The 21754-nt window shown below is 38.6% G+C and overlaps 1 protein-coding gene across 7 annotated transcripts in view; it reads left to right on the top strand.

Annotated features, from left to right (window-relative positions):
- mef2aa (myocyte enhancer factor 2aa) overlaps positions 1-21754 on the top strand; it is a 193673-nt gene that overhangs the window by 165988 nt on the left and 5931 nt on the right. For all 7 annotated transcript variants that reach the window (XM_059952709.1, XM_059952713.1, XM_059952710.1 and 4 more), the window contains 3 exons: positions 6754-6938; positions 13401-13515; positions 16892-17018. In XM_059952709.1, coding sequence (XP_059808692.1) covers positions 6754-6938; positions 13401-13515; positions 16892-17018 — 427 coding nt within the window. The remainder of the gene's footprint in view (positions 1-6753; positions 6939-13400; positions 13516-16891; positions 17019-21754) is intronic.

The raw sequence follows: 21754 nt of genomic DNA, 5'->3' as shown, positions 1-21754 counted from the left end.
ATTCATGTTGTTTGGGCTGACTCTGAGTACACAAATATCCCAACTATTGATTGCCTATACCTGTGGTCAACTTTGATATGCTGTGATAACATCAGTCTGGCATGTCAGCTTGAGCTCAAGTCACCGTGGTGCAAATAATTTAGCCAGTGCTGCTTCATTTAATGCAGGCCAATTAACACAGCCCCATTGTCTTAACATTTGGCTGTGATCATCTGTGAGAACACCCTACAAAAACATCTCGTGCTCATTTCACTTTATAAATCATTTCTCTTGAGCAGTCAATCCACTTTGTGCCAGCAGCTTGTATTTTGGAGGCAGTGCTGTTTGTTTGCAAAGATGTCCTTTTAACTCCAGCCTATTTATTGCTTGCAATTTACATTGAGAACTGTAGACTGGTTCTTGTTTGAATTAATATCTGCTATATTCACATTACTCCAGAATACTCCCCAACAGGAGTGATGGGCAAAAGGAGAAAAAAGATAACTTGGTGGAACATTGGTGTGGGTTCCCTGACATAAGATTAATCTTTTTTTTAAGAAGGGTAGTACCTTCATTGATGTAGAACTTCAATTAGCAGTGAGAAAACATACAGGTGTGAGACTGGCTGTAACAACCAGTCACTCAAGGTCAGCAAGACCAAGGAACCAATTATTGACTTCAGGGAGGGGGAATTCAGCCAAAAATGTATCAGTCCTCATTGAGAGGTATGCAGCTTCAAGTTTCAGGGTGTCAACATCTCAGAGGATCTATCCTGGACCCAGTGAGTTTGTAAGACCATATGATATAGGAGCTGAATTAGGTCATTTGGCCCATCGTCTTCTCTACCATTTCATCATGGCTAATTCACTTCCCTCTCAGGCCCAATGTCCTACCTTCTTCCCGTGACCCTTAATGCATTGACTGATGAAGTATCTATCAAACTCTGCTTTAAATATACCCAAAGACTTGGCCCCCACAACTTCTTGCGGCAACTAATTCTGCAGATTCACCACTCTCCGGGTGAAGAAATTCCTAAGATTGCTCAAAGTTGTATATGGTGACATAGATCCATAGAACATTACTGCACAGAAACAGGCCTTTTGGTCCTCCTTGGCTGTGCCGAACCATTTGTCTGCCTAGTCCCACTGACCTGCACCTAGACCATATCCCTCCATACACCATGTATGTACTCTGATAATAAATTTTACTTTGAACTTAGAACTGATTATATTCAGATTGTGTTGGGCTAAAGGCAAGGAATTACTGCTTCATTTCAGACTAGGTTTATTTAAATCCCTTGAGACTTTAAAAAATAAAGCATTTGATAAAATGCCTATTTTAGGAAGAGTATTTTGTAAGAACTTTCTTTTAATTATATTTTAAATGTTGTATGGTAGAAAATAATTGTTAAATCTAATATTTGCAGTGGGGTTTTTCATTGCAACAGATCAGTAATTTGATTTTAAAGCTGGTCATTGCACAAACAAGAAAATGTTGTCTTTTCTGATCAAAAGGTGAAATTTTTGCTTTCTAAATTTCATTTTGCCCTGTATTTCCTAACAAAAGCAAATGAAATGGACCTTGAATGGTTTTGCAAAATACCTCAGCAACAAGCAGATCTTTTCCTGTATCCATGGCACAATAACCAAAATTGCTGATGCAGTTTTGGAGTTAGTGACGTTTACCAAGCAAAGAGGATTATGCTGCTGTTTTCTGATGATATTTCATTCCAATACTCATTTCAGTAGGTTGTGGATTGAACTGAGGGGAAAGAAAACATTTGGTTCAATATCAATTTATTTAATTTGTAGACTCTTAGGAATTAGTTCCCCCTTTGTGTAGTTCATAAAACTATCAGCAGATGACACTAAAGTGCACTATACCTATTTGAAATGATTGCTGCGTAACATCTAATGAAAATCATTTATTACTTAAAAATTTGTGTTTGGCTTGGATAAAATAATTTTAACTGTTGCATTTAAAAATTTGCGCATTGTATAAAATACAAAATGTTAAAAGGTACAATTATATTACAATTTTAACACATTGGCCTCCATAAATGAAAGCATTTAGTACAGGAATTCGGGTATTATCTTGAAGTTGTGTATAAGATGTTGTTTGAAACCAGATTTCAGTTCTGATCATCTACCTATAGGAAAGAAATCAATAAGATTGAAAGAGTACAGAAAGAATTGTCAAGGACCTTGATGGGATTTGGGGACCTGAGTTACAGGGAAAGGTTGAATTGGTTAGACCTTTATTCCTTGGAGTGCAAGAGAATAAGGGGAGATTTGATAGAGGTATGCAAAGTTGTAAGGGGTACAGATAGGATAAATGTAAATAGGAGTTTTCCACTGAGGTTGGGCGAGACTAGAACTATAGATTGTAGGTTAAGGGTAAAGCTGAAATATTTGTGGGGAATCTGAGGGGGAACATCACACAGGCAACAGTGCAAGTGTGGAATGAGCGGCTAGCAGAAGTGCTGGATGTGTGTTCAATTGCAAAATTGAAGAGAAGTTAGGGGAAAGGCATGAAGGGATAGATATGGTTGATGGGGCTAGGCTGAATAACAGCTCGGCACAAACTAGCTTGGCTGAAGGACCTATTTCTGTGCAGTAACACTCAGACTAATTGGTTAGCAATTTGCAGAACTAACACATCTGGATGTGGCTGTAAAAAGAAAAGAAAAATCAAAATTTTTGATGAAATCCATATTGTTCATTAATTATAGTGGATAACTTAAAGCATTGAGATTTTTTAATCAGCTGGTATGGAATGATATCTATTTTCTCTTCGGTGCTTTACTTTAGATCTAAAACATCAACATGTGTTGGAAGCTTCAGATTTCATGCTTCACCATGTTACGCAGAAATGGCTGATGATTAACAAGGCCTGTAGTTATCTTTTCAATCACCATCTTCTTCACTTGAACTCAACAGGATTCACAAGAACAGCAGATGCAAAATAATTGCTATACAGTATAATTCTAATGCTTCCAGCTGATTATTTCAAGAATTTGCTTTCATAGACCAGTCATGATTGTGCTCCAAGGTTAACTCTGATACCTTTATTGTTCTTCATGACCGTTATCACACTATAATGCTTTTCATCTAAGTTTGCTGCTAAGATCATTAAAAACTCTCTTTGGCCACTTAAAATATTTCAATTAGAATTTACCAAAGTATGAAAAATGAAATTACTTCACATTGATTTTGAAATAAAATGGCACAGGGTAAAGATTAATACAGTAGCAATCACCTGCCAGATGCTGCTACCATGAAGTGTCTGCAATGGTGGTATACAAAATTGAGTGGTTGGGTAGTGAGAAATTCGATGGCAGAGATGCCTGAGAACAGGTTTAACCTGAGGCGTAAAGTGTTTAGAGGGGATCTGAGGAAAAGATTTTTTTCCCTCCAAAATGATGGTTGAAGTCTGGAATGCAAATAGGGATTTTTCCACTGAAGTTGGGTGAGACTAGAACTAGAGGTCTAGAAGTGTTGAAAGCACCTGAGAAAGTGGTGGACACAGGTGCTTTCAACACTTGGGAAAGATCTAAATGAGCGTTGGAATTTCCCAAGGCACAGTAGGCTATCAAGTGCTGGTTAATGGGGTTAGAATAGATAGGTACTTGATGGTACACATAAGCTTGCTGGGCTAAGATACTGTTTCTGTGCTGTAGGGCTCTATGCTGAGAGATGTGTCTGCTACTAAACTGAAATATTAATGTACTATTAATGTACATTTGTACATTAATGTATACATGTACTATTCAATCCATAGTGCCCTAATGTAGTAGTGTGATGCACATGCAAACTGATCTATAGTCATGGTGCATCACATTGAAAAGCAGGAACTCACTGAACAGTGACAATTTTGCCTTTTGCTTAAAGCAGGCTGTCTAGTTTCTTCCAAATCTTAGATTATGACTGAAACTACTTAAAGTGTTAATAGTTAATTGATCTATCATAGATAAATTGGATGCAGAAGGTATGTAGCCTGTTATTTAATGGGACGGCATATGTAGCCTGTTATTTAAAGTCTTCATTGCTGGGGAGGTGGGGGGGGGGGGGGGGAGGAAGCTCCGTTCAATGCTGGTTGGCACTTACATTGTATCCTGGATAATGGATGACCTGTCTGGCAGACCACAGCTTGTGCAGCTTCAGAGCTCTGACACACATGGCTGTAAGCAACACTGGGGCCCCACAGTGGACTATATTAGCTCCCTTCCTGTTTACCCTATATACCTCAGACTTTAGGTACAACACCGAGTCACACCTGGGACACACCTCCACATATTAGCTACTACTGTCCCGATCTTCACCTCCCCCAGACCCCACCAACTACCCAGTCTTCATGGACTCACCTTCCCTACAGTGCAGGTGAGAAAGACTCTGGAGAAATTCACATGGCAAAGCATTGGGAGTGGATAGTGCTGAAGGAGTGTGCTGAGCAGCCGTGTGGAGTTCGTCCAGTACATTTCCAATCTGAATCTCAGCCTGGAAAGGATCCTGACTGTGTGGAAAACATCATGTATAGTCCCAGGACCTAGGAAGGGCCGACCATAGTCTTGAATGACTACCACCCAGTGGCACTGACCTCACACAGCATGAAGACCCTAGAGAGGCTGGTCCTGGCTCCCCTCTAACCCTTAGCCAGATCAATCCTCGATCCCCTGCAGTTTGCCTGCCAGGAGCACATTAGAGTCGACGATGCTGTCATCTACCTACTGAACAGAGTCTACTCCCATTTGGATAAGCAGGACAGCACTGTGAGGATTATGATTTTTGAATTTTCTAGTGCCTTCAATACCATACAGTCCTCATTGCTGGGGGAAAAGCTCTGTTTAATACAGTTGAGCACTTCCATTGTATTGTGGATAATGGACTACCTGACTGGAGAAACACAGTTTGTGCTGCTTCGGAACTGTGTGTCATACATGACTAAAAGCGGCACTGGGGTCCCACAGGACTGTATTGGCTCCCTTCCTGTTCACCCCTGTGTACCTTAGACTTAAGATAAAACAGAGTCATGTCATCTGCAGAAATTCTCTGATAATTCAGTAATAACTGGGTGTATAAAGGGAGGACAGGAGAATGAATGCAGGGCCTTGGTGGAGGACTTTGTCGCATGGTGCAAGCTGAATCATCTGCAGCTCAACATTAGTAAGACAAAGAAGATGGCGATTGGGACTTGAGGAAGACCAAACACTACTCCCTGTTACTAATCCCTGCACAACTCCCTGTTACTATTGATGGTGAGGACGTGAATTTGGTAAGGAGCTACAAGTACCTGGAGGTGCACCTGGACAAAAGACTTGAGTGGAGTACCAATACAGAACAAGAAGGTCCTGAGTTGCCTCTACTTCCTGAGGAGACAAAGGTCCTTTGAAGTATGCAGGTCTCTCCTTCACATGTTCTACCAGTCTGGTGTTTTTAGTACAGTCTTCTATGTGGTGCTGTGCTGGGGCAATGGTATCAACATAGGTGATGCCAATAAACTGAATAGAAAGGCTGGCTTTGTTATAGGAGTCAAACTGGACATATTAGAAATTGTGGTAGAAGAAAGGACCCTCTAGAAAATTCTGGCAATTCTTGACAATGTTCCTCACCCCCTGTGTGCCACCTTGGCTGAGCAGAGAAGCACTTACACTAAAGACTAAGACAACTGCGCTGTTCCAAAGAGCGCTACATGAGGTCATTCTTACCCTCGGCCATCAGGCTCTACAACAAGTCAACCTAGCTGAGGAATGATCTTGCAATCTTTGACCTGTAAATCTTGTACATCTTATTTTAAGGTATCTTATTTTATTTTTATTCTTTCTTATTTCTCTTCTAATATTTGTATATCTGTGCACTTGTATTACTGTTGAGACCCTGTAATTTCCTTTGGGATCAATAAAGCATCTGTCTATTCATCAACATAGATGTGTTATGGTGAAAGAATTCCAGATCACAAGATATTTACAGCCAGGCCCATTTTAACTTTCTCTTCCTAACCTATAACAATCCATCTGAATGTTTGTTGTAAGGTCTCTAAGTGGAAAAGATTTTTGGATCAATTCTAAAATTACGTATCATTAGTTTAAGCCATTGTTTTAGTTGAGTTCTATAGTTGGTTTAAGGTAGAATTTTGGATTAGTTTTTTGAATATCCTGTCTGAATAACCATGCCATGATTAGGTTTTAATAATATCCAATTTTCTCAGAATAATCGTAAATCAGAGCTCTGACAGTGGAATGAAGCTTGTGATTTTTTTTTGAAGCGTAACCTCCTCCTTTTGAACATGTGCTTGTTTCTGTGTCAGAGTTTGCTACAACGCTCAGGGTATGGTCTGACCATTCATCATCTTTGTGATCGAGGATGCTTGCATTCACTGTAGTTTTGTAGGTATTGGGGTGGCTGATGAAGACAATGTAGCACCTACAGACTGTTCTACAGATGGGGCAGGAAATGGAAGGTGGACCAGGGAGTTTGAGAAGTGCAGTTCTTCTGTCACTTATGCAAAGTCTCTGTGAATTCTTAATACTCTTGAGTTTCTCAGTACACTGCTTCTGCCTTAATTCTAGGCACAAAAATGCTGTACTTTGAGTGACATGGTAATTGTCTTCTTATCCTAATTCTGACATTGAGCAGCATATTAACAGTTAATCCCAAACCATCAGGATAAATGTTAAGTGTGAAAAGAATTGTATCAAATGACAAACTGAGTAACAAATGTGATGAATACAAATTTAGGAATGTATTTTTTGAAATAATTTTCTAAAATTGATTTCAGGAAATGGTTTTGTTAACCCTCGAGCTTCTCCTGGGCTACTGTGCTCCACTAGTGGAAATGGGTTGGGCAAAGTAATGCCCACGAAGTCTCCACCCCCTCCTGGTGGAAATATTGGAATGAATAATCGCAAACCAGACCTTCGTGTAGTCATCCCACCGACTAGCAAGGGAATGATGCCACCTCTGGTGAGTCTTTTACATAACACCCCAGTATGAATCGATCAATGAAAGTATCAGTATGTGCCGCAAGAGACACAAGATTCTGCAGATACTGGAAATCTGCAGCGAGCAACCGAATGCTAGGAGATCTCAGCCAGGTCTGGCAGCATCTATGGAGGGAAATAAACAGTGATTGTTTCAGGATGAGACTCTTCATCAGAACAGATTTTATGATGAAGGGTCTTAGCCCAAAACAACAACTATCTATTCCCTCCATAGATAATGCCTGACCCTCTGAGTTTCTCCAGCACTTTGAGTATTTGTTTTAACTGTGCTGTATTCAACCGTCTTAGAAACTGTTGAAAGAGAAGCTTGCAGAAAAGTGTAGGTGCACTGAGTTTAGCTTACGTGTTCAAGGGAATGATTATAGTAAGCTAAAAGTACCTGTTTAAAAATTAGTCCAAATATTAACAAAATCAAAGTTGCTACATGCTCTGATATAGCTAAGGCTGGTACCATTACTATATGGCACCTTCACACTGCAAAATGACTTGATGTGAATCTTGTGGGTGTAGCTGTATTCTCCAGTATAATAATAAAATGTGATGACATATTAGATGTGAAGTAAAAGGAGGAGGGCAGGGAGTGATTTTTCTGCTGACTGTGGCAATGTGGGCTGTAGTGTAAATACCCAACTGCAAACAATTTGTATACTGCAATTAGGAAATGTATAAGATTGCATTGGTGAGCCTGACAAAGCCTTGATAGATGCTGAGATTCAGAATGCTGAAGTTGTATCAGTTCAAAACCAGTGTGGAACAGAAAAAGAGATTACCACTGTATAATGTTTCCAGAAGGCTAAGGATGCAGAGTGGCACAGTTAATAGTATTGTTGCCTTAAAACTCCAATGACAAACATTCAGTTCTGACCTCCAGTGTTATTGGTGTAGAGTTTGTACATTCTCCCTGAGCTTGGGTTCTCCAGGATGCTCCTGTTTATTTATTTATTTTTAGGATGTGACTAGTACCACAAGTCATAGGAGTAGAATCAGGCCATTCAGCCCATCGAGTCTACTTCGCCATTCCATCATGGTTGATCCCAGATCCCACTCAACTCCATACACCTGTCCTCTCGCCATATCCTTTGTTGCCCTGAACAATCAGGAAACTATCAACTTCCCCCTTAAATATATGCACAGACTCGGCCTCCACTGCATTTTGTGGCAGAGCATTCCACAGATACACTACTCTCTGGCTAAAAAAAAATTCCTCCTTACCTCTGTCCTAAAAAGTCACCCCTCAATTTTGAGGCTGTTCTAGATACCCCCACCATAGGAAACATTCTCTCCACATCCACCCTATCTAGTCCTTTCAACATTCAGTAGGTTTCAATGAAATTTCCCTGCATTCTTCTAAATTCCAGTGAGTACCGTCCCAAAGCTACCAAACTAATAGGTTAATAAGTAATTGAAAGTCACCCTTAATTTGTAAATGAGTAGTTGGAGTAGTTGTTGGGAGTGTGGAGAGCATCAAATGGGAATGATATAGGATTAGTGTAATTGATGGTCAGCATGGACTCATTGGCCAAAGGATCTGTGTCCATGCTGTATGACTATGACATATCCAATGCATCAGTAACTGTATTTTTCTAAAGATAGTGTAAGGTGTCATTAGGGACTACTGTGAACAATAGCTTTGAGGGTGAACGAAGAACATGTACAGACTGATATTCTAGGGGTAGTATCTTTGATTCTATGTAGATTGAAGGGAAAAGAAATTAGACCTCAACGTTCTTTGGAGAGTTGTTGAATTCTTGTCAGACGCTGCAAATGTCAACCAGATTACATTCTTCCAAAATAATGAAGTTGGACCCCATGTGAGATATGGCATCACCCTGTTAGCACAATGACGGCTCTGTGATCATGTAAGAGACACAAGGTAGAGTTGGTGTCATAGATGACCTTGTGGAAGCTAAATTCTTGATTGGAGGTGTCACTGACATATGGCCAATGCAGGTGGAATGGATGGGGCCAATGGTAAAACATGACACAGGGTGAAACTGTTGTAGGAAACTCATGAAATGGGTGGGGGAGAAAGAAATATTAAACTGATGGTAGTGTTTGTATATTGAGAATTTAAATCATTTACCCAATCTTAATCCCATCGTTTCCTTTCAAGATAACCATTGATCAGTTCAAAATGGAAGCATAGGATGAACATGAAATTATGCATGTACAAGTGACTACGAGTAGTTTCAGGATCATTTTCACCTAGTAACAGAGTATATTTATTTTGTATCTGGTTTTTGCAGTCAGAGGAGGATGAGTTGGAGATGGTAAGTCTGAACTCAGCTTGGAATATTGTGTGTTTTTATAAAAGATCTGAAAAGAAGCTTGGACTAATACTTATTTTCAGAAGATAATAGAGTTTTGCCATTTGTAGTACTGCATGCTTTTTTTGTGTTTGAAGAAGGAAGTACATATCTCTTCAAGTAATTGGACTGTCCTTGTATTTTAGTCATTTCAAGAAATCCCATTCCAAATTTTTTGAAGCTACTGCTGATCTTGTAGAAGCATGGAATCTTAGAATTGCATTCTTCAATTTGCTGTCCCAGTTGCATGGACCTCAAAGCCCTTGAGAGCTCCTGCAATAATACTGAACAACTGCTGTACATTCTTCTCCTCCACTCAACTCCCAGTTTATGAGTAACTTTCTAACTTAGCAGAGCCATGGAAAGGTTTGATTACTTTCCAGACAATATGTTGCATCCTGCTTTGATTTAGTGGACTGTAGTCTTTCTAATAATCACCAGAATCTCTTGAGAATCCCAAAAATTTAGTTTGAATTGGTAACTTAATATTAATTAATCATTAGTTTTTTATTCAATTAAAAATATTGCATTTCATTCAATTATTTTCAACCACTAATAGCTCAATATCCATCTTGTATTGGGATTCCATTGGTCATAACAGGAATGTATATAAACAATAACTTTAAGAGCATGGAACTCTTTTAATATTGTGACAAGATTTATTGATATGTGTATGAGTATACCTTAATTTTGGTATATTATAATTTTTCTGCATGCTTTTGTGATACTGGTATTTCTTTTAATCTAAAGTTACTTCATTTAGAACCAATTGAGCTAATGCATGTTGCATATACAGTTTGTCTAATAACCAACTTTGGAAATTTTTGTAGGACTTTTACTTAGGAGCTCAATTTAAATTCCATCAGAATAGTTTGGCTTTATAGCCATTGTAATATAATCTAATTATATTATCTTCCTTTCATTCCCATCTCTCCCCACTCCACCCTTCATTTCCCTCTGTTTTGGTACTTCATTTGTGTAGTTATTATCCACATAAGCCTTGATGATCTGGTTGCTCAGATCCAACTTTGGTACTGTATTCTAGGATTAGAAATTTGATCACATAATCCAGAAAAATTTGTAACCTCTTTGAGAAGTGATTTTGTCCAGAGTACAGCAATGTTGTGCATAACTCCGTGTGCCTAATGAGTCCCTTTATACTTTTTGTCCTTGCTCTTTTTTTCCTTATTTTCTCTCAGAAGAGCCACTTTTTACTAGCTCAACTTGCTCTGAAGCTGCCGTTGAAAGGGACAATTTTGTCATTGAGACATGAGAGAGTGCAAATGCCGACAGCATGCAAAAACACCTGGAGGAACTTTTGACTATTTCTCTCCAGGTGAAAGGTCTCGATCCGAAATGTTGACTCTCCTTATTCTTCTCTCTGAGATCTGGATGGAACATCTTGCAGTCTTGTGCACCTTGATGGATTTGCCTGGGGGGTTTCAAGGTCTCTCCAGGCTGGTCCTTTCTTTGCAACATCTTACTATAATAGTATAACAAATAATGAGAGGAGAGTTTATGCATAACAGTACAGATAATACAAGGTGCATCACAAGGCGGTGCGCTTAGACCCCTGCTCTACACGCTTTATAAATATGACTGTGAGGCTAAGCACGTCTCCAATGCCTTATTTAAGTTTGCCATTGACACATTAGTTATTGGCTGAGTCGTGGGTGATCATGAATCAGCATATAGGAGGAGGGAGATTGAAAATCTGGCTGAGTAGCGCTGCAACTATGACCTCCCACACAGTGTCAGCAAGAACAAGGAGATAATTAGTTACTTCAGGAGGAAGAAACTGGAGATCATGAATGAATCCTCATCAGGTAGTCAGATTTGGAGAGGTTAGGCAATTTTAAATCCTTGGTGTTATCATTTAGAGGATCTGTCCTGGCTCCAGCACACAAGTGCCATTACAAAAAAAGCATGGTAGCACCTCTACTTTCTTAGAAGTTTGTGAAGATTTGGCATGTCATCGAAAACTTGGAGAAACTTTTATAGATGTGTGGGGAAGAGCATTTTTATTGATTGCATCATAACCTGGTATCAAACATCAAAGCCTACAAGAAGGAATGCATATGGCTCAGTCAATCACTATTGAGCTTTGTGCATGGAAATTTGTGGCAGGAAAGTAGCATCCATCATCAAAGACCCCACCATCCAGGCCATGCTGTCTTCTCACTGCTTTTTCAGGAAGAAGGTTCAGGAGCCTCAGGACCCACACCACCAAATTCAGGAACAATTATTACCCCTCAGCCATCAGGCTCTTGAACAAGAGGGGTTCACTCAACTTTTCTCACACCATCACTGAATTATTCCCACTGAACTGGACTCATGTTCAAGGACTCATCCTCTCATGTTCTTGATATTTATTGCTTATTTTATTCTTATTATTTTCGTCTTTGTTTTTCTGTTTGTAGTTGGTTGTTTATTTTGCACATCGGTTGTCATCTGCTCTGCTGGGTGCTGTCTTTCATTGATTCTATGGTGTCTCTCGCACTTTGATAATTTACTTTGAGCTTTCCTTTGGCTCAGAGAAATAGGCTGAGTAAGTAGGGCAATCTCTGCATTGCAGGCTTTCCCAAATTGCAAGGAATCAGTGCCTCAACTTGTGTCCCTTTTGAGTCCTCTCTGGCAGCTCCGCTCCCAGGGTGCTTGATAATAGCTCTGAAGATTTCTGACTCAAAGAGCATACAGCATCTCCTTGCAAGCAATATTCTGGTTCTTCTGACCCCTTCTGGGAGCACTCTTATAGCAACCTGTCATCACTGCACCATCTATTCGTTCAACAACAATCCTCCCTTGTAGCTGGAGAGGTATATTTTACATTATGATATGCTAATTTAAGATCTGTCTGCAAAGATCTATGTTACATGTGGCAACAGCAACGCATCAAAGAGAATACTGCATTGAAGCCAATGATAACATAAAGCGGACATTACACAGGGAGTCTGACCATACTGCCTGTGACCTTGCAATTGAAGTTCTTGCCGTATAAAAACTTTCACTAACAATTTTTGAGTGGCCCACAAAGCTGTCAAAGAAAAATAGTAACAACTTCTTGCCCCTGCTTAGCACAGAAACACCATTTCATTATCTAGATCCCAAGCCAGCTCATTATATTTGGACCAGTTAGTTCCATCAATTAGTTAGAGTGGGTAAATGTACATTCATTAAAGTGCTAGCACAGGTTCTTTTCAATGGCTATACAACTAAATTGAATAATGCATTTTGGTGTTGTTTCAAACATTTCAGCTTCAGTCTTATTTAACAAAAAACTGTCTGAATAAAAATGTGCGCAAACCTATTTATGTGGAGATGATGGTTCCACTGAAGGATGTGTATAATCATTATATCTATCTCATTATTAAAGCAATCTGAAACTATTCTTTCGCTCCTGCTGTGTCATTGTTATGCTATATCAATCATCTTGTTTCAAATACTTATCCACTATTAGAGTTGTTATGTGATTGAACTGAAAATAAATTTAGCATTGAACAGTGGGATGATGCCCTCATAAAATATCCGATAGTTGGCTTTCTGCTGAACGAACAAAGATTTCCTCTGCTTAGACTTCTTCATGTCACTCCATCTGGTGGCCCATTGAGAAAACTGGCAGCATCAATGTGATTGAGGCTTGTGAGCTGGATTATCTAGTGAAATCTGGCAGTTTTTCCTTGAATCTCTGCTTTAGTGTCTGTTAAACAAAATAAAGGATTTCTCATTTAATTTGTCAAATGGAGGAAACAGAATATTAAACTATTAAGGCCCCAGTTTCACCTCTTTTGTGCACTTTTCAATTTGACAGCAGAAATCTCCAATACACATAATTTTAGGTAATGAATAATTTCCATTATTGTAAGCCTGGCTGATCTTAGTTATTAAAAAAATGACTGCAATTTACAAAATGTTAAATTGAGCTCTCACTTTTGTAATGAATCTAGCCATCCCTGTGAATTAAGCATAACAAAGGCATTTAGATCTCACTTTTTAAAAATATATACAGAATGGAAATCATTTTTTCTGACGATTCTGTAACATCACACATTCTGCTTCTACAAAAGTCTTTAAATCAAGATTTTGCATGTACTAGTGCTAACTAGCTTCTTTTTTTGTAGAATGTACAGAGGATAAGCAGTTCACAATCAACACAGGCTCTTGCAACTCCTGTTGTGTCTGTTACTACTCCAAGTCTACCATCACATGGACTGTTGTATTCGACATACAACAATGGTAATACTATTGCAATAGCATTGATTATTATTTGTGCTGAAACGTGGCGATTGGAAAATTTGTCCATTGCGTACCTAATTTGTGAGAATTAAAGCAACACTTACGAAGCTGCAGCCCAGCTGTGGGAATGGAAGATTTTTGGTTATTGGCTTCCTGTGTACTCATTGGTAGCACGTCTGTGGTACGGAGCCATTTGCCCTGTGAAGATATTGTTTCATCTAGAGGTAGTGCTGATATTAGTGCAAAATAAATGAGATTATCAAAAACAAATAAATTTGACAAACAATATAATAGCTTTAAGGGCAAGTGATTTTTTTTTACTGCAGACACCAGAACTTTGAAATAGAATATGAAATAAACTGATTTATAAACTTAGCATCTTAGGCAGCATCTGTGAAAGAGAAACAATATTTCAGGCATGAAATCCTTCAGAACTGAGAAAATTCAAGCATAATTTCCAAATATATTTGGAAAAATATATAATAGCATAATGGAGCAAAGCACGACCATGTATTTCTTCTGGAGCAAGGGTCCTAATGAATAAATTCATTTATTTGTAGCTATAGATTTATTACAGAATCCAATTAATGACACTTACAAGTTCTGACACTAATTGACTTCATTGACAAAAAAGTAATCCTGTCTTCTTCAAAAAGGGATGATATTTCCCAGTTTAGCTTTGGATGTTCTCTCCCATTCCCTTTTCTTAAAGTCCGATTCCCTTCCCAGTGATCAATCTACAGCTACAGGATCATTTCATGCATTTTTGATTGGGAAGTGCAATGGTCCTACTTTAGCTCATGATTCAGAATGTGAACCATACTATTGCTGTGTTTAATTATTCATGGTGAACATTATGTTTTGTTTTGTAGAGGACCCTATTGGACATTAGTACTATCCACAACACCCATTTAATGCACGTGAGAAAAAATATAACAATATAAAAAAACTAATTATAGTGACTGAACAACAGGAGAGATGGATTTGCATGATGTGGTTGAAGATAATATGTTAACTTGTAAATGCAGTTACTTTTACTGAAAGTTGCAAAATTGGCATTATGCTAATAAGATTGTTGTAAGTTTGGTTTAGCACTTAGCTTTCATCCTTGTTACTGGTAACCATAATTTGTATTTTGCCCAGTGGTGCTAAAACACTTATTTCCTGGTGCAACACTAAATTGTTGACAAATGTAATATGCGTGAAGGATGTACCCTCCTCCACCGATGCTGTGCAGCTGCGTCAGCAGATTCCAGGCTGACTTAAGGACATAAGATCACAAGAGTTATGCACTGCATTAGGTCATCTACTTCTTTGAAACTGCTCTGCCATTCATCAAGATTGTGTAACTCAGCTCTGTTTCCCTGCACTGTCTCAGTATCCTTTATGAGCAATGAGACGGCAGAGTAGATTTGTGCTAGTTTCGTTGAAGAAGGATTCAAAGTGGAAAGATGCTCAGTATACACCAGTGGAAAGACATCCTTCTGCCTGTCCCCTCCATCATCTTTCCGCTGGTGACTCACATGGGTAGCACAATCTTTGAAAGTCCTCGAAGAACTTACAGACTAATGTGTTAATAGTCTTGACATTGTCTCCCAGAAAGTCTCCTGAAGTGTTTCAAATCTCCGCTTTTCAGTGATGCATCATTGAAAACAAATACAGTGGTTTCTGGTTAATTGGGCTATCAGTTAATTGGGACTGCTTCTTATTTGGAACAACTCTTTTTTTGAAAAAAAAAACAAAAAACTAATCAAGAAAATAGCCAGGATTCTCTTTGTTTATTTGGGTCACTGTGCCACTTTATTGGGGCAGGAGACTGTTGCCGAACAGTTTCTAACTAGCATCAGTTGTGTTCGCTTGCAGGGCAATTAGACACATAGTCTTCAAACAGATTTTAAATAGTGTCATTTGCACATGTTTGTGTTCAAAAAGCACTGATATTTGCCACTGATAGCAAAAAATAAAATGAAATACAATGCAAAACTGTCTCGTTGTGGTTTCAAGCATTTAGGTTTGGAGATGCCAGGAGTGAAAATGAAATGATTTCACTACTTCAACAAGTTAGAAACTACAAACAAGTTGAAAGTTTCAACAATCACATACAGTGTTACAAAAAAAAGAGGATTTGGAGGGTGCAATCACTGAGGCTTTGTTTGAAGGCAGTCCATTATTTACATTAGGTGTCTGTGCTGATTTTGTCCATTTATAGTTGAAAGAATGTGACAGAGCTGAATTCCTCCATCAATAGATATTAGGAACTAATACACAGGTATAAAAATAAAATTGGATAGGTATATGGCCAGGAAAGGAAGGTAGGGTTATGGGCTGAGTACAGGTCGGTGGGACGAGGCGAGAGTAAGCGTTCGGCACAGACTAGAAGGTTCAAGATGGCCTTTTTCCATGCTGTAATTGTTATATGGTTACAGGTTTATTGTACTGCAATAGTATTGGTAGTGTTCTAATATGATCTGTATTTCATGTAAATATGTAATTTGTTACTCATTTCATCTCTCTTACACCTTTTTAACTATTTCCCTGAAACTTTGGCTAATTGGGGCAGCTGCTTAACTGGGCCACAGTGTACTGGTCCTGATGTGTCCCAACGAAGTGGAATCCACTGTACCTCTTTCTCAGTTTTCAAAATCCTATGCAGTGACAGTGTTGTTAGCTGACGATGCCAAATCAGATTATAACCACCAAAATGCCAGCCTCCTCCTCAGTTAGAGCTGGCAAGCAGTGTACATTCAGGTCAGCCCCTCATCTTTTAACAAAGAGCTTTGCCTGAAACAATCCTGATCCTAGCTTAGTGCTTTAAATTTTTTAACTGAGCTCAATGGTCACCTTTAGGCTCCAAAACAACAAAATGCTGGAAAACTGGGCGCATTATTTCTCCTGAAGAAGAAGGGTCTCTGCCCAAAACACCGACAGTTTATTCCCCGAAGTTCCTCCAGCATCTTGTGTGTGTCGCTGTGGATTTTCCAGCATCTGTATTTAGGATTATTTGTAGTTTTACAAAATTCCAAAGATATGTAATGAAGAACAACTTCAGGATTGTAGTTGTCTACCTGAAATAGAATAGAGCAGGTGTTGAGGCACTTCAAGTCATTAAAAATTTCTATGGGCAAAGTGCAGAGTAATTCTTAGTAGGTCTAATTAACTAAAATTGTGCCTTTTAGGTGCTTGAGGTTGATGCAGGGTCATGTAAACTGAAGTGGATATTTATTTTCCTGAAGAAGGGTCTCGACTCAAGACATTCATTTCCGTAGATGTTGCCTGGCCTGCTGAGTTCCTCTGGCATTTTGTGTGTGTTGCTTTGGATTTGCAGCAGCTGCAGAATTTCTCAAGTTTACTCTCCTCCATCTTCATCTTCTTTCAGATTATTCACTAAGCAGCGCTGACTTATCTGCACTACCAGGATTCAACTCACCAGGGACATTGTCATTAGGGCCAATGTCTGCTTGGCAGCAACATCACCTTGGACAAACAGCCCTCAGCTCACTAATGTAAGTTGGCCATTACTTATTGAGCTACTGAGAAAGCTGATCATTAGTAAATTAATTTTTTTTTAAATATCAGTAAATGTTTTATTGTATTTGATCTTTGGGAAAGGTGTGTGTGTGTGTGATGGTCGCAGATTGGTTCTTAGTTTATGATATATGCTCATCTTACACTACCTTAATCAACCGAAACTGAGAAAATTCTATGCATTGGGGCCACAATCTGCCATTGGGATTCAACTCCCACTGCTGTCTGCAAGGAGTTTGTACGTTCTCCCCATGACCACATGGGTTTCTCAGTGTGCTCTGATTTCCTCCCATATTCCAAAGAGATGTGCTTATGGTTAGTAAGTTTTGAGCATGCTATTGGTGCAGGAAACATGGTGACACTCATGGATTGCCCCCAGCAAATCCTCGGACTGTGTTGGTTGTTGACTCTAACAACGCATTTCATTGCATTGGTTAATGTACCACATGTGGCAAATAAAGCTAATCTTTAAATGGTAGCTTGAGTGAGCTTGGAACACTTAGAGGGTGAGACCGTGGAATTAATAACAGAGAACATCATATAATTTAAATCAGTACTTTGCAGTAGTTTTAGCATTGCAAATAACCCAAAGATATCTGATGGGCTAGTTTCAAATGTTATGGGGAAGAACTTGTAACAATTATAAGGAACAATCTATTAGGACAAGAGTGTAGGGGATCCAAGTTTCCTGATGGTTCCAAAATAGCTGAAAAGGACATGTTACCTTTAAGATGTTTGGAATCTACCAAGTTTGGTTGAATAAGCAAAAATATGGCAAATGGAATTTAATGTGAGAAGGTGGTAAGAGAAATTTAAGCAGAGTATAATTTAATTGGAGAAAAAAAAAAGAATGGAATTTGATATATAGTGTGTGGAGTTTTGCAGAATGAGGCAAGATTAGGAGGGGATATAACAGAGTAGATATCAACATGTTTCTACTACAGGAGAACATAGTTAAAAGATTGAGGATAGGTCATTTAAAGCTAAATTGAGAGGGAATTTTTCTTCTCTCTCTGAATGGTGAAACAATGGAACTTTCACCTCGGGTGGTTGTGGAGGCTAAATGAGTGACCGTTAATATATTTATGTTTAAAATGAGGGATGGGGGAAGTGGTCAGAAGAAGAGATGGAGCTTGGGGCAGATTCCCCATGAATGGGAATGCAGTCTTGAGGGCACAAAGGGCTACTTCTCCCCAGACAGGGAAATTATCAACTCTTATAGAGTAATGAAGCTGATGAGTTTCTGTTCTTGGTGGCTTTTCAGATAAAATACTTTTATTAGGTGCAACGGCACTAGGGAAAACTTGTCTTAAACTTTACAAGTTTATACTATTGAAGGTGAAACATTCAGGATAATGTTCTTCAGATTTTATACAACTTTAAGATCAGGTTATGTACAGGCAGAGGATTAAATATATTAGAAATCTCTTCAATATTAATAAAACCACAGTGAAGTAAGTTATTGAGTACATCAGTGTATTCGATGCTGACTGGTAACCCCTGCGACGCTGCTGGTACCAAACTGTGTCAGTCTCTGCCCTTCCTTTGGGTTCATCAGATGCATGGAGAGGGGGAGCTTGCTACATGGGCAACAGCTTGTCTTCCATATTGTACTGCCCTGGCTTGCGTATCTAGACAGCTTGGTCACAATATCTGTGGTCAACTCTGACGGAGGTCTCAACATCAGTGTATATTTTAATGCAAAAAAAACCTTGGTGCTTATTTATAATATACTGCTTGATTGTGCAAACTCATGAAAGGTTCAAGTCTGTGATTACATTAATATATTTGAAAAACAATTTCAAATACTGGTTCTCTTAGTTTCCCAGTTTTGCCCGAGGTCGAAAATCTCAACACCTATCTAAAGCTGAAGACAGCAGATTGCTTTTGAGTTGTTAAATTCTTTGTGTTTTAAATAGTTATTTAAAAATAATACTGCTTATTGAACAACAATTATGAATATTATCTGATGTTACATGCAACAAAAATTAATGCTTTGGAGTTTTGCAATGTTTATATCAGGCATATCCTGAAGCAGGTTTTCTATCCATTGAAATCTAAGTGACTTTTAGCAACATTTTAACATGTGTTTTTGCAGGAGTAGTTTTGAATTATTTTGCTGGCTATTTGAAAGGTTTGGTTTGAAAATACAAATTTAATGACTATTTGCAATTCATTTACTTAAATGAAAAAGAAAGCAAATATCTGGATATGCTTATTGAGAGGACAAAGGGTTTATTGAATTGCAATGCAGTCTCATTTAAACTAATTTATTTCTTGGCATTTATGGGAGTCTGGGAGTGATTTTTTTTTTCCCCGTGTGTGTTCAGTGCACTGAAGTTGTTATTTCCTCTGCTGGAGCATTGTGTTTCATCAGATCTATTTACAAGTAAATCCAGAAAGTATTTATATGTAAATTAACAGCATCATCAAAATTGGTGGCCAGAGTAATTTTCTACTCTGGAGATATAAGTTCCAGGTCATTGATGCTAGTATCTCACATGAATCTTGTTAATGAGCTGCTTCAATTTGACCTTTTACAGTGAAATATTATTGAAATCTAATCCATTCTATTAGATTTTATGCTTCAACTTAGTCCAATTGCCCAAAGTATTTGTGCCAGGCACTTGCGTGCTGCACCATACAAGCATGTTGACAGCTTATACGTGTGTGATTGTTGTGTGTGTGTGTGCCCGCCCGTCCATCCAGAATCTTCATCTCCACGTGTGTAGTTGTCATAAAAGACGCTCCATCATTGACCAAGCATTATTGATTATCTTAACTGCTGGATGAAGAAATGTTAGTTTGAGTGATCAACAAGCAGAAATTACTTCATACATATTCCTTCCTCATATAAATAAAATGGTTATGTAAGAACCCAAGCACAGGAAATGCAGCTCCAATGCAGTTATAATTAGACTGCAGTTTATTACCCAGTAGAGTTATAATCTGTGATGCATGGGGAACTAGACTTGGTACCTTTTATGTGCTCAAGAATCTGTACAGTTACTCCTTCCAGAGGGCGGTTGTGCAGATCAGAAAACTTGGAAGAGACTGTTTGATTTGATGTATATGATTAAAGGGACAATATTAAGGCCGAATATTAGCTTAGCAGTTAGTGCGATGCTATTACAGCTTGGGGCATTGGAGTTTAATTACAGTGCCATCTGTAAGGAGTTTGTACCTTCTCCTCGTGACCACTCAAATTTCTTTCAGGTGCTCCAATTTCCTTCCACAGTCCAAAAATGTAACAGTTATCTGGTCATTATAAAGATTCCTGCGATTAGGCTCAGGTTTTAAAAAGGTGGGTTGCTGGGCAATTTTGCAAGTTGGGCTGAAAGGTCCTCTTCCGTGTTGTAACTCAAAATAAAATATGCTTGAAATATTTCCTCTACACCACCTCCCACTGACTTAAATGAATTTTGTATTTTCTGAAGGAGAGAAATTACCTCTTCCTGTAGTTTTCAATCTTGCCATTTTTCCCATGACCATGCCCAGGTTTATGATGGAAAGGAAATTAAGTTGGTCATTGCATTAGGTCCATATTAAAACTGAATCTGTCTTGTGGAAAGTATATGAATGGTGACAAGTTTTGCCTCTTTAGGCTGATAGCTTTTCAATCAATGTCTATTGACAACGTAGACTACAGAGTATAACATCCCCAAAGTTGGGTTTTATTGTAATTTCCCTGTGCACGTCAGGACTGGTATTTTGTTTTCCCTATTGGGGAAAATTATTCAACATTAATTTCCAGGTTCCTGAGACCTACGGTGACCTTTCTGTTCTGTATGCCTCAAGGATTGCCTGACTGTAGATCACAGTCAAGCTGAAAGCTGGTTCCTCAAGATCTAGACAAACTATGACAGAGAACTGTTAGGCAATAGACATTTCAAATTCCATGCTGGAAATTATAGAAGAATAATTATTATCTTAGAGAATCTTCTTCCTAGTAGTTAAGTATCTGGACACGTAGACAGTTCTCACAGTAACATGCCCTAATATCTACATGGAGATTATAAGAGTAAACTTTAAGATGGTATTGGGTTTGCTGCCCGTGAAGTTCTAAACTGAAATGAAGACATTAAGCCCTATCAGATATAAATAGCCACAAGTACCCTCACTAAAGGGAGATTAACTACACAATCTTCAAAGACTAGTTATTTCCCTGTTCTTTCCTTACAGCAAGTTCAGGTGCCAATGCTCAGTATTTGAGCAGTAGCTCCCTTCTTATTACTTAAGGAGAGGATACTTTCAGCTAACAAAGTAGTTTAAAACACTTTGTTTATTGAGATGCAGTGCGGAACAAACCCTTCCAGCCCTTTGAGCTGGTCTGCCCAGCAACTCCCAATGTAACAATGTAATTAATCACAGGACAATTTACAATGAGTAATTAACCTACCAACTGGTACACAATTGGACTGTGGGAGGAAACCAGGGCTCCCGGAGGAAACCCATGCTGACAGGGGGGGAACATACAAATTCCTTACAGTCAGAAGCAAGAATTGAACCTGAGTTGCTGGTACAGTAATGCATTACATTAACCACTACACTTCCATGCTGCCCCATCATTTATTTTCAGTGAAACACATTGAAATCCAAACAACACTCTTGAAACATTAAGAACTCTGAGGACTTGTATCTTAAACATTTCCAAATTACAAAGCATTTTCTAAGAAAAGGTACACTTCCTCTAAATTTAAAAATACATACCATG

The sequence above is a fragment of the Hypanus sabinus genome, chromosome 28 (assembly GCF_030144855.1).
Source record: "Hypanus sabinus isolate sHypSab1 chromosome 28, sHypSab1.hap1, whole genome shotgun sequence".
In the NCBI taxonomy this organism is placed as follows: domain Eukaryota; kingdom Metazoa; phylum Chordata; class Chondrichthyes; order Myliobatiformes; family Dasyatidae; genus Hypanus; species Hypanus sabinus.
This window is presented reverse-complemented; position numbering and strand designations above follow the sequence as displayed.